Source organism: Myotis brandtii, unplaced genomic scaffold (assembly GCF_000412655.1).
Source record: "Myotis brandtii unplaced genomic scaffold, ASM41265v1 scaffold953, whole genome shotgun sequence".
Lineage (NCBI taxonomy): Eukaryota > Metazoa > Chordata > Mammalia > Chiroptera > Vespertilionidae > Myotis > Myotis brandtii.
The window spans coordinates 123,436-138,053 of NW_005371933.1; the positions used below are offsets into that span (position 1 = coordinate 123,436).

The window sequence follows — 14,618 nt, forward strand, 5'->3', positions numbered from 1 at the left end:
GTTAACATTAATTTGATTTTGCTAAATAGATGCTTATAGCTCACTGTTTCTAGAACTCTTACTTTATATATTTGACCTGCAAAAATTTTGGAAATCACTTCACCTTTATGTAATTGTGTTACACTTGGCAAAGTAGGCAGAGTTGAACCAAGAGGTAACAGCTCCCCAAGAAAACCTCTTTTTGAACATCCTTAGCTCAGGGATAAGAACTTTATAATATTAAACACAGTAACATTTTCCTATGATAATTACAGAAAAAGTGCTCTTACTGTGCAAATATTGGCTAACTGAATAATGTCGCCTATGAAATGTCTCTTACCAGTGCACTTCCTCTGCTGCTCACTGAACTTATAGCCTTCATAGCAGATGCAGGTGTACCTCACCGGCAGGTTAACGCAGTGTCCTGCTCCACAGATGTCAGGGTTCACGGAACACTCATTGATTTCTTTAAACATAAGTAAAATGTGGGGGGGGGGGGGGAGAAACAGATATAAAGATTTCATGGCTACTGGAAAACATCACTTTGTGTTTCCTGATGAGCTTATTGCCAGGTATGTGCTTAAAAGACAAAAGGTGACCACTTCTAAAATCAAGTATAAATTCATTTGACTACTTTATTAATTGTTCCATTAGGCCCACCCAAGGTCATCAATAATTCCTAATGTTGAAACAATTTCTAGATGAACTGGAGTGGGGGGACACTCAGAAAGAGCCATGTTGGAAGTTGTGAAATAATAAATGCTTCCTAACTTCTAAGATAGCTTGTCAATGAATTTCCATCCACCCAAATTCACTTCTGAATCATCATGTGATTTGCCCCGGTAAGAAGTACATGGTAGCGTTGCATTTGTTAAGAGGCCAAATTCAAGTTCCAACTTTGTTCAACCTCCTCCAAAATTTCTCATTAATATTCAAGAAAGATGTACCACTTCTAATCAAAGCAAAACTTGTGGGTGTAACTTTACTCTTAATTTGCCAATTCCAACATGAGCATATTTTATTGAAATAGATTAAGCAGAATCTTCTTCCAAATCTTCTCTGCTAAATTCCTCCCTCACTCTTCCACTGATTCTTGCTTGAGACTTGCTTCTTCCATAAAGTCCGAGCAGATTAACCCTGAGTTCTCACTCCACTCATAGACAGACGCTGTGATAGACACAGGGTCATAGGAGTCCATGGTGGGTGAAGATCAGAAAAAGGAGCTTAATTAATAAAAGGACCTACGGACTCAAAGGTGGCCTTCTGAGATGACGTACCTCCCTAAAATAGTCTGCTTCCAATGACCTTTGTAAGGAGGCAGAATGGTACAATGGGAGTAGGGCAGTGGTCAGAAGTCCAGGCTTGGAGACAGTCTGGGTACAAAGCTTGCTGTCCTTTCTTAGCTCTGTCACAGGGGGGGCAAGCTACTCAAAAATTCTATGCCTCACTTTTCTACGTGTGTAACATGGGAATAATCAAGGCGCCAACTTCAGGCTCTCAGGTTCAAAGGCGATAACTTCAATAATGCCTGGAGACCAATGCCTGGCACATTGTATAGGATCAATAAGAGATAGCCGTTATCATCATTATCACTGTTGCTCCTGTGGAAGTCCCATAAGAATATACAACAAAGAAACAGCACATTTAAAACAATAGCTGTTTGTTCACTGCCATCACACAGTAAGCGATGCTTGAAACACATGCCGTCGTGGAAGAGCCCAAGGGGCCCAGAGTAAGATGGGGGCCTCGTGCATGACCGCCTAACGCCCAGCCCTGTTAGAGGGTCTGTAATTTGAAGGAGAAGAAAAATAGGCGACAGGTGTGCTCTGTCACCAATAACCCACCACGCACTCTGCAGAAAAGGATGTGAAAACCAGTGCCTTAACCGTTTGTACGCCATAAGCATCTATAGCTGCAAGCGGCAGGCCTTTTTTAATTAAATTCAAAATACCGTGGCAGTTAACTAGTTAACAAAGGTACACCATGGAAATGACCTACAAGAGGCTGAAGTTGCTCTCCAAAACCCCACTACAGTCTTCCTATTTCATCAAGTGCTATTCGCTGTGCTGTGACTTTAAGACAACAGACGCAAGTCACTTGAAAAGTTGGTAGACTTTAAAAGAAAGCATATGAATACAGAGCTGCGGTGTTTTACACAAAATCACTTGGAGATACGAGACAACCACACACTTGCAAATTACTGGTATCTTCAGGGAGCCTGGTTGTGCTAACTCACTTTCAGAAGAATAGTTTTTACACTCAGTATAATATAAAATCATATAAAACACAAAACAATTTGAAAGGCTAAAAACATGGATGATTAACATGATTGCTTAAACTTGAGTGATGGGCAATTATACCAAAAAATGAATTAAGCTACATATACAGCATAGATTATCATATAGTCAGTAAAGGATAGGAAATGTTTACTTGTTACAAAATATAGTTGGGAGCAAATTTTAATATAGGTATCATCTAAATTACAAAATACACAGAAAAGGAGATTTTAAGGAAATAAATCCAGTGTCATGATTTTTGGGATTGGTGATTTTTTCTTTATGTTTTTCTGTATTTTTCAAAACTTGTACAATGAGATTATATAATTTTACATTCAGAAAGGTCTTCCATTAAAAAGTTATCATTTCTATGTTCATTTCTATGTGTGATAAAAATCTGAAGGTGAAAGGTAGTGTTCTCCAGGTTACACTCCTAGACCCTCAGGTAAGAATTCTCTGCTCTGTTGATAGGAATTCTTTAGTAGAATATTGTCAAAAGCATGCTTCTGACCATCTAATCCATTTTGAAGTTAGATGCCTTCTTTGAAAATTATTGCTATTTACACTTCTCGGTTTTCTTTGTAATTACTGATCTTTATACTCTTAGCTCCCATTTTCTTAAGAGAGAAAAGACATATTTATCACATTTGCAAAAAGAAAAAAAATAGAAGTTAATAATGAGGGACAAAAATTCAAAACAAATCAAAGACTATAAATATCTAGATTTTCATGAAATGCTCCATCAGTACTCAGTCTCCATCACACACACTAATTTGTTGATTACCAAATATTTGTCACTTTTCAAGCATATCAGAATGGAATTTTTACATGTGTGAATACAAGTCTTTAAAAATAGGTGATGCTTAATTCACACCAGATACATTCCTATACCAGTTTGCCAACATACTAAGTTTCTTCTTACGTCAGCTCTAAGATATAAGAAATTCTTAAGAATTATAACTCCTTAATCTCAGGAAATGAAATGAATGATAACAGCCTTTCCTTCCAATCTAGTATTTTGAATAGAAGCCATGCGGTTGAAGTTATATTCATGAGGTATGTTTAGCTGATCACCCCGTAGATTAGTAAGTATATCAAGCTGCAGCTTCAAAATGCTGGTCCCCTGGGGAGGGCACTAACTTAGGTAAGAAAATGTTCCTCTGACACCACTAGAGGGAACTAAGAGACACATCACAGGAGCGAAGGCACATTTACGAAAACACACGTGATTTCTACACTATTTGTCCCACTTTTCACCCAAGTCATTAGTTCATGTAACTTTCACCAGTTTGGCCTCAGAGACCCTCTTCGTCCCTGTGCTAGGCAGAACTCCACCCTTCTCATAGAAAGAAGAGTTGTAACACCTCCCAAACACTTCTGTCTGCCTTCTCGTCACTAGTCATCAAAAGTTAATCAGCACCATTTTTTTAAGAGAAAAGTAATTACTAGTACTCCGATCTTAAAACTTTACAAAACATGTCTCCTCCCACACTTTCCCTCCTTTTCTATTAAATTCTCATTCTCTGGCACATATGCTACACAGCAAGGCCAGTCCTGAGGGTACCGTCATGAAGGATAAGGAAAGTTTTCTGCTTTTGCCATGTTTTTTAGGGAAAAGACATTGCGCTTCTTATTTTTTGAAGAGGTCACTCACACATAGGTATGTGAGCCTCTTCCCAGAGAATGGATCAGTTTATGTCAAAACATACAGTTCTGCCCAGCTGGTGTGGCTCAGTGGTTGAACATCGACCTATAACCAGGAGGTCACGGTTCATTCCTGGTCACAGCACATGCTGGTTGCAGCTCTAGCCCCAGTAGGATGTAGCCAATCAATGATTCTCTCTCATCACTGATGTTTCTCTCTCTCTCCCTCTCCCTTCCTCTCTAAAATCAATAACAATCTATTGAAGTTTAAAACACACACACACAAAAACGCACACATACATTTTGTGGATTAGACTGTGTCGACATAACCCTGGAAATATAGCCAAGCCTCACACAGGAAGCACTGATCTCTGTGGAACTCTCGAAAGTGGGGATGTCTTGTCTCCTTCAGCCTGTTCCACTTCCCAGAGAGACCATCAGAGACCGCTCCCCCTGGACCCTTCTGTGTGTCCTTCGTAATGCCCATCCCATCCCCTGGTGTTCTCAGCACCCCCTACCCTTTCCTACCACACCTGCCCCTGAAACAACTCCACCTTCACTGGATCAACGACCTTATTCTGTTCATGTTTTCGCTAGAGTCCACTTGGAAATTTGAAAAAGAGTCACAACAAAACGCCAGTGGAAAACCAAACACTCATCTATCCCAGCAACAAGGCCTATGGTGGACTTAAGAGTTTGGTATCTCTGTTATATTTTCTAGAATCAAATGAAAAAGACAGCTTTTGGAAAAACATGAAATTGAGTATGCTGATTTTAGACTTTTTCCCCTCATCATGTGATTACTCAAAGTAAATAAATAAATAGGGCCTGGAAATATCAAACCACTATGATTTTACATGAAAAAAAAGAGTTCCTTTTCCATCAGTACGCACGGTTTATGGAGGCTGTAATGACGCTGGTGATACGCGTCAGGGATAAACGGTCTCTTTAAAGGGGCCAGTTATGAGATCTGGAAAAGGTCTGAGCAAACAGTTTTTAGAATGTTTGGGCTGTGATAATTACAAAGGTTTCCGCAAAGGCAGTCACGATGTCAAAGAACAGTTTCTGGCTAGTCGGCCAGGGCTACAGAGAAAGTTTGGGGTGAGCAGGAGGAGGCATCAAATGTTAACTCTCAGAAAGGTTTACAAAATGCCCTGGCCTCCTAACTGCCACACAACGAGCATAAATTGTCCCACAACAATTGAAACAGATGTTTCCACTTTGCAAATATTTGCCAGAGAAATAAAGGTTTCATTTTCCAACCTATCCTTGAGCTGTTAAGACACTACACTAAATCAAGAATTTATATGCTGAAATGTATAATTTATTTGGACACAGCGTGCCAATAATGTTGCAAGCCACCAACTCAGCTGTTAGGAGTGGAAAATATCACACTTATTTCCTGTAAATATGTGGCTCACTTTATAATTATTGCATGTCAAGGGGTGTCTGACAAAATCTGAAAAGTCTACTTCCAACCTCACCATCATAAAGATATCATCACTAGGCAATGTGGAACTGATTTTACTTAGTTTAGACCCATTATTATTCTACCCCTTTCTTCAACTTATGAGAGCAACTAATAGTGACAAATAACACCAACCTCTTCTGTGTTTTAGGGAGAAAAATCATTGCATAATATTTCCTAAGAGAACAGATCACATCACTCCCTCAATTTATATGTTTGGCTCTCATATCAAACCAATGCAAACATCTATATTTTGATTTAAATTAAATTTGATACAAAACAGTCTTCTGGTTCTACTGTAGATTACTGATTATAGTGTCGCTTCAAAGTCGAAAACCATTTAATTTAAAGACAATGTGTAATGCCCTCTTGGATTGTTTCAGATTCTTTTACTATAGGAAGGGGGAGTACCTACAAATGTCGCATGAAAATGAAATTTGATGTTAACTTATTTCCTGGAAGGAAATATTTGTGCTTCAAACATGTGATAGCAGATGTTAACCCTGTGCTCCTGCCAAACTCAAATTAATCTCTGTTAACATCTTCATATAGCACACTGTTTTCAATCGGCTCTGTAGTTCCGTTGAAGCTAAGTGACTTCAATTTGTTATTCCTCACACAGCTGCACTGAAATGACAACACTGCATTTATCCAGCCAAACTGACCCTCTACAAAGCTAGTTGCAAGAGGTCCCTCCACTGACCTCTGTTAAAAAGACACAAATTGAAGTCTATTTTGACATTGGAAAATAGAAATACATTATATAGAAAAAACTCATGAATTACATTGTCACACTGCAATTTTCTTTTCAACGCTGAGGTTAACAATGAGAAGATGCTTGCTGACCAAGACAGTGAGTGTATGACAAGTTTGTATGCATTACAGGGCATAGCAGGGAGAGCAACTTTGAGATGGATTTAATGAAATGGGTAGACACATAAATGACCTCAGAATGGACAGCCACTATTTTACCCATGGTCATTGAAAAACATCACTATCGTTTCATTGTATCACTCTAGAAATACTTACAAAAGCTAACATCTTTATATCAATTTACTTAGTATTAAGAGCAAAATCAAAGAGCAACTGCCATGAGTAACTGTGGAGAAGGCCAGGGCTCTGGCGAGGGTGGGCCTTGAGGACCCCGATGGAGATGAATATGAACTGCTAAGTCCAAGACGTGACTGCACTCATCACCTGTCGACAGGTGCTTCTAGAAAATACTGTCTAGCCTGCTTGCTTGATTCAAATAGCTATGGGAAATTACATCCACATTTTTGAGAAAATGGCTAGAAGTTTTTGGTTATTTTAAACACATAAAAATTGCATATATTTTATATAACTGGATAAATATAACTGTACATATGTACACAACTGTATACTTGTTTTTAACATGAAGTTATATACACACACTTAAGGTGTACAATTTGATGTTTTAATATATGTATACATTGTGAAATAATCACCACAACCCAGCTAATTAACATATCTATCAAGCACATTTCTATCTGAAAAATGAGCATCTAGTGTTTCTGAGGAAAGAAATATTTTAAAGGAGGCTACAAACGCCTCTATTACACACTGCCAATCTCATCCTTAACTAACACTGACATAATGCATCTGGGTGGCTCTACTGCACTCCAAACCTCTCGGATCCTACCACAAAAATAATCACTGCTAATATCTGGTGCATTTTCTCAACAATTATGTCTTTTTAATGTGACTGGTATAATACTCTATATCTTTCATTTTTTATATACTTCATCTTATATTTAACAATTTATTGAGTGATCATTTTCTGATAAATCTTAATAAATGTCTTTAAAAAATACTATATTTGATGGTAGCATAATGTTCCAATGTATAGATATAACATCTATTTTCCTAAAGTTAAATGTTTAAGTTATTTCTATTTTTTCTCTATTATACATGGTGCTTTAGTAAGTATCCATTTATATAGACCACTAGAGGCCTGGACCCCTCAGGGGATGTCTGACTGCCGGAGGGATTAGGCCTAAGCCAGCAGACAGACATTCCTCTTGCAGTCCGGGACTCTCACAGTCCGGGACCCCTTGCTCATTACCGCCCGCCTGCAGCGGAGGTGGGAGAGGCTCCCACCACCACTGCTATGCTTGCCGGCCGTGAGCCCAGCTTCTGGCTGAGCAGCACTCCCCACTGTGGGAGCGCACTGAACACCAGGGGGCAGCTCCTGCGTTAAGCATCTGCCCCCTGGTGGTCAGTGCACATCATATTTACCAGTTGTTCCGCCATTCAGTTGATTTGCATATTAGCCTTTTATTATATAGGATTATCAGTGTGGGAGGGGACATGATTTCCTTACACTAGATATCTTACTATTGGATTACTGAGTCAAAAGTTCTGAACATTTTTAAAGATCTTGTTTGTGCTTTTCAGAAAAGCTGAACTAGTTTACATTCCTTTCAGCAATGTGAGAGTCTCAATTTCACTCTAGAAGAATTAAGTCTTAATGTGATAAGAATAAAGAATTATTTTAATTTGCATTTCTTTGATTACTAGCAAAATTGACATTTCCTAGCATATGTTTCTTGGTATTGTTTTTCTCTATGAATTATTCTATGATTTCCTCATTTTTTTCTTTTTTTGTTAAGTAAAGTTAGTTTATTTTACTTACAGCTCTTCCAGTATAAGTTGAATATAAATGGTGATACTGAGAAACATTAGGAAGAGTTACTGAAAGATGTCAGAGCATCATGCCTTCTAATCCATCCTCCATGAACTTCTTATGTAGTGCCATGAATTTGGCCACAAAACCTTCCAAGTGATAAATGGTTTTACTACCCAGCTGTAGACGATGTTCACAGTGAGCTGCCATCTGGGCCACTTCTCCCTCCAGCTGTCCATCACAGTTATGCAAAAGTTCCGAGAGAGGCCCTTCATTATTATTTCAGGAGGAATACGAGGAGCTAAAAGCTCACAGAGTCTTCCATGAACTTCAAGGAGCCTTTGTGGAGTCTGCTGGCTGACAATAGCACTAGCAGTCTCCCTCTGCTACATCTCCCCATCTGTTTCTAGGACTTCGTGATCTGGAGCAAAAGGATATTATTGGACTCTACAGACTGACACATACATAGGGCTTTTCTGAGCCTTCCGCAGGACTTTTCTGCAAGTCTGTGAGCCAGCAGTGCAGGAAGATTCAGACCTTCCTCCTTGTACATGGTAGATAACACATGGCAAAGGCTGGGAGCAGGCACTCGAACAGCCAGATACCTACTATGAGCAGGTGGTATGACTTTAGAAAAAGAATTGCAACACGAGATCAGTCTGCAGGTGGACATATACTCTCCCGTGGTTCGACGCAAGGCATGTTTGTCAACCTCTGCCAATCAAACCACTTTAAAGTCTCCTAGAGAGTTTGTTTCAAGTTGCTGTGATTGCACCACTGTTTTCAACATCCGAATTGCTACCCTGTCACTCTTTCCAGCATCTCTGGGATTAACTAAAGGTGGTAGTTGCTTGTAATAGTGCTAACTTCAATTTTCTTTTTAGATGGAGTTGTGATGGTCTGATGTGCAATTCTCAGCACCATAAAGTTCACATAGAACACACATAATTCTCGTCTTTATATTAGCACCTCATGGTCCACACACAGACAGATGAGGGAAGTCACCACGTTGCACCAGGTTGTGCAGCTGGGCCATCTGCTCCTTGGGATAGTCCAGCTGTCCCGGGGAACAGGGCGAGTCTGTCAGCTGGAGTTTGCGGCCACGTGCTTCAGGTCCCGCATGCCCTGCACTGCCTCCGTTTTCTATTGTGTGTTTTTTATTGTTCTCCAACATTAAGGATATTAGCTTTTAAGCTGCTGATTTGTTTCATATTATGATACATTCTTATAATTTGTCACTAATGATTAAAATAAAGTTTATTATAAAGACTTTTAAAAACATGTAAAATTCTATTGAAGGACATAAGAATTATCCATGATCCTTCTAACTGGTGATAGTTGAACACCTTCATGTGCTTTTTGCCTCTTTTTCTATTTGTAATCATTTAAAAAATAATATTGGGCCCGGTCAGCATGGCTCAGTGGTTGAGCGTCGACCTATGAACCAGGAGGTCGCGGTTCAATTCCCGGTGAGGGCACATGGCCGGGTTGCAGGCTCAATCCCCAGTGGGGGGCATGCAGGAGGCAGCCGATCAATGATTCTCTCTCATCATTGATGTTTCTATCTCTCTCTCCCTCTCCCTTCCTCTCTGAAATCAATCTATACTAATAAAAGGGTAATATGCTAATTAGACCAGATAGACCGGACATCTTCCGGATGTCCTTCCAGACAAAGCCACAGTGGCGGGGGCAAGGCAGAGGTGGTTGGGGCGATCAGGCAGGCAGGCAGGTAGGCAGTTAGGAGCCAGGGGTCCCAGATTGTGAGAGGGATGTCCGACTGCCAGTTTAACTGCCAGTTTAACAACATGGTAACTAAACCGGCAGTCGGACATCCCCCAAGGGGTCCCGGATTGGAGAGGGTGCAGGCCAGGCTGAGGGACACCTCCCCCCCCCTCCCCGCACAAATTTCGTGCACCAGTCCTATAGTAAAAAATATATTAAGATAAATAAATAAATAAAATTGAAATCATTATATTGTGTTCTGTATTTCTTAATACCCTGCCATAACTATCTCCTCATGACATTAAGCATTCTTTTAAGACGTTACTTCCATAGCTGTGTGATATTCCACTGCATATGTGCCATCATTTATTTAAACATATGCCTCCTTCTAAAAAATATTCAGATTATTTCCTAATCTTGCTACTATGACTAATCTGCCATAAGCAATCTCACCTATTTGACACAGTTTTGATGCTCTATTTAAAATTAAGCTCAACCCCATGTCTCCTCCTCAGGCTACGTCACACAGCGGACACTGCACCTACCTGTTACTTGAGTAGGTGCAATTACTTGGCTGGCACTTGAGGTAGAAGCTTCAGGGGCCACTTCCACAGGCACAGGAGGTGATGTTTTTTCAATCACTACTGCACAAGGACGGAGGGGATTGAAAGAACATTAAAGCCTGTTAGATGCACTGACATGCCATTTCAAAATGCAAGCATAATTTAGTCTAATGACATACCACGGTAGCTCTTAGATCATAAGAACTGTCATAGGTTCCTAAAGCTCAAGTATGAACCTACAGGTTTCAACATTTAGCAAGAATACCTGGGGATAATTCAGAAGCCAAGAAAAACAACCTGTCATCAAATGATGACCCTCGACAATATCCTAATAATACATATTACTCCTGACCACAGAAAACAGCAAAACACTTTTCTTTTGCCTTTATAATACTTATAATATTATAATACTAACATTATATAAGTATATTAATATTCTTAAGTGTATAATTCTAATGATTTATTAAACTCTAAAAAACTCTAAAACACGGAATATTCTTATCTTACTCTTTTATTGAGAACTAGAGGCCCAGTGCATGAATTCGTGCACTGGCGGGATCCCTCGGCCTGGCTGGCGATTAGGGCCGATTGGGGGCGCGGGAGGTTGGCTGGGGGGAGGGGCCGAGGGAGCACACTGACCACCAGGGAGCAGCTCCTGCATTCAGCGCCTGCCCTGTGGTGGTCAGTACACATCATAGCGATTGGTCGACCGGTCTTTCGGTTACTTAGGCTTTTATATATATAGATGCTGTTACAAGCAGCACAGGTGAACAAAGGCTACCTGGGAACTGTGGATGCAGATGAATAGTGGAAATGCCTGGAGAGAGCTGGGGTTGACCAGGCTCAAGTTTGGTTTTCTCTTGATCCAATGAAGGTATTTCCTGCATGGTTGAATTAGAAAGACAAAAAGAGAACTGCAAGTAAGAATTATTTTTCATTTGCACTTATACCTATTTTTATTTAATTAACTATACTATTACAAAGGCACCAAATGTTATAGGACATTAGACAAAAACCTGTGCAATTGTGTGATATTTTTTTTTAATGAGCTACTGCCACTGTGCCACTATTATGGCAAGCTGCTGAGTGTCTCCTGCAGTGCTAACCCAAGCATACACCCTCACCCGTCTTCGAGGGCCCAGAGAAAAGGGTCCCTTCAGACGTGTGAAACCACTGCCTTGGCTCAGGGGCCCACACTTGGTCTGGAACAAAACAAACCCTGAAGGAGAACTAAACCGTCACTTCATTCACATGTGGCTCTGCCCCAGATTAGATAATGGCTATAGCAGATGTGTCATAACAAAACACACAATATTAAAATGTGTTATGCTGGTCAGTCATTATGGCCGCCCTTAACCTCACATCTAATAACTTGGCACCTCCAGCTCTCCCAGTAAGGAGAGTCCAGCAGAGAAACAGAAAGGCAGAGCCTGGGAGGAGGGCCCTAGGCTTCCTGTGTCCAGTTGCCCACTCCCGTCCCCTGGACCACAAGCAAAGAAAGAGACTCGTGGTCAGTTCCAGCTCCAGCTCCTTAGGACTCATGCAGACTGAACTTGGGGCTTGTTAAGCATCTGTGACCTCGTCCACACGTGTGGGGCCAGGGTGCTCCTATCATCGCTTCATTAAAAGTATTAATCAGGTTACTCCATCACTGTTACCCTACATAGTCCCTCCCCCCATTTATTATTTTATAATTACACTAGAGGCCCGGTGCATGAAATTCATGCACTGGAGGGTGGGGGTCCCTCAGCCCGGCCTGTGCCCTCTCGTAGTCCAGGACACCTCGGGGGATGTCTGACTGCTGGCGTAGGCCCAATCCATCCCTCTCGCAATCCGGGATCCCTCGCTCCTTACCGCCCGCCTGCTCACTCCTTACCACTGGCTCACTGCTCCTTAGCGGCAGGCTCCTTACCGCTCAGCTAGCTGCTCCTTAGCACTGCCATGAAGGCGGGAGAGGCTCCCACCACCGCCCCTGTGCTCACCAGCCATGAGCCCAGCTTCTGGCTCCCCCTGTGGGAGTGCACTGACCACCAGGGGGTAGCTCCTGCATTGAGCGTCTACCCCTGGTGGTCAGTGTGCATCATAGTGACCAGTCATTCCAGTCGTTCTACCATAAGGGTCACTTAGGCTTTTATTATATAGATATTCTTTTTATTTACTGTTCACCTTACTCGCAGCTTTCATTTTACAGTAACTTAGAGGTGTTTTTTTAAAAAATAGAGACCTAAATCTTCTCTTGAAATTGTCTTTCCTTTTGCTTTTATAACATAACTCCTAATTCTCCAACTATTTTGACACTTTGTTCTCATCCTCTTTCAATACAGTTGACATTCAATATTATTTTATACTGTTTCAGGTGTACAGCATACTGGTGAGACATTATTACATTCTCCCTCCCTTGCTTTAATTGCTGTCATCCTCTAGAAAGCTTACTCCCCAGGCCTCCATGTCCCTTTCAACCTGTCTCCTAGTTTGAATTACCCCTTTTCTACTTTTTATAAAATAGATATCTTGCCTGAGTATCCCATCAAAGATCCAATTGTGTAGGCACGATTCTTTATAGGGTAACTCCATTTAGATATTCCACAAATCCCTTAAGTCCACTCCTTCCAAAACCATCCAGTATGTCATCTCAACTTCATTTCAGACAATGACACAATCATTAACCCACCAGGTTTAAAGTCACTTTTTAGTCCTCCGTCCTCCATTTCTCATCCCAACCCCTGCCCATTTGCACTATTCCTTCTATTGTCCATCCTTTTCCATATCCATGGCCCTCACTACCCCAAGTCTGGATTCACTCTCTGATTCTCAGTTTATTCTAATATTTACCTGGCCTCTCCAGCTTCCTCTTTCTCCCTATCTCAGTCAATCCTGCTATGATTTATCTTCTAAAAATACTGAGCACTTATTACTTTTCCCCACTTCTTAAGAACACAGAGTAGCTTTCTATTACCTATTTAAGCTGACCTCAATCAGTTTTAATTGCACCCCAATCCCTGCAGCCCATGGTCAATGCCAGCAAGAAGACCATCAATCCACTCCCGCAGGTAACAGACAGAATCCCCCTATTGGCATGGGCAGCAGCCTCCCTCACCAATGCCACCTCACCACTGGACAGGTGGGGTCCAGCTGAGGAGCAGAGTACTTCCCCACTGCTGACAACTGTAGGCTGGTATCCCACGCCTCCCAAAGTTTCTCTTTCTAACCCGTCTCTCATGCTCCCCTCACTGACCTCTTGCTGTCCCAGCCACACCTTTGCGCATATAACTTCCCACCCCGGACCACCCTGCTTTCTCTTCATCACTTCAATATCATGAGGCCCTCTGCCAGGAGTTAAGACCACAAGGACTCTGGTTGCATTTTTCCCACTGCCACTTCTCCAAATTAATTGCAGTAAGAGTAGATAAGAAAATGCTTGGGCCCTCTTTCAGATTCCTAATGAAAGGTAGCATGAACTCAACCATAAACAGAGAAGAACAAGCCTGAGATAAGACGAGGCTGTGAGGGAGCTGGCCGGCCCACTCCCACCCTGAATGATTCCTCCCTCCTATCAACCAGAACCAAATTCAAAATCAACAGAATTACAAACTACCATACGTCACTGAACTTCAGGAGATGCTTAACAACAGCTGCAAATGTTCATGCAAAATATGCATATTTGTTGTGCTTCTTCTGGGGGTTAATAGAACATGACATTCTTCCTTGTTGGGTGCTATCACTCTAAAATCACTTTTTTTTTTCTGGATTCTTTCAGCACGTATGCTACTCTATCCCATGTTCATAAGATAAAGATTTTTAGAACTATAATAATTTACATATGTATTTGCCCAATCTAAATGTGAATATTTACTGCAATCTTGTCAACTAAATAACTATAAATGTATAAACGTTTAATCATTACCTCACTGTCATGTTATTATAGAGAATCAAAACAAGATTCAGACAAGGAACAGTATTCCTTAAATAGGACTTAGTTCCAGAAAATTTATGTATTTCCTACTAATAAATTTCACAATTTATAGCCCCATTTTATGCCCCAAATGAACAGGTTTATAAAAATTTCTCTAAAATGTCTAATCAGTATTCTAGGAATGGTTGTAACTTTCAAGGGTCAGATCTGTTGTTACTCTAACAAATTCAAACATGCGTGTTAAATTTTAATTGAATTAAAAAGTGCATCACTCAGTACTTATGCGCCATAAGAATATACAATTACATAAACCCGTCAGATGCTTTCTTTTCATAGATGGTCCAGGCCATAAATTGACTCCTTGAATTCTGTTTTAAGCCCTGGTTCCTATTAGTCCCGTCATTTTCTT

At 40.8% G+C, this 14,618-nt stretch overlaps 1 protein-coding gene and 1 pseudogene across 4 annotated transcripts in view; both read right to left on the reverse strand.

Annotated features, from left to right (window-relative positions):
* Positions 1-14,618, reverse strand: part of LTBP1 (latent transforming growth factor beta binding protein 1) — a 208,157-nt gene that overhangs the window by 98,074 nt on the left and 95,465 nt on the right. For all 4 annotated transcript variants that reach the window (XM_014533213.1, XM_014533212.1, XM_014533211.1 and 1 more), the window contains exons 10-12: positions 11,078-11,177; positions 10,279-10,377; positions 320-445 (exon numbers count right to left, since the gene is read on the reverse strand). In XM_014533213.1, coding sequence (XP_014388699.1) covers positions 320-445; positions 10,279-10,377; positions 11,078-11,177 — 325 coding nt within the window. The remainder of the gene's footprint in view (positions 1-319; positions 446-10,278; positions 10,378-11,077; positions 11,178-14,618) is intronic.
* Positions 8,090-9,185, reverse strand: LOC102239297 (annotated as a pseudogene).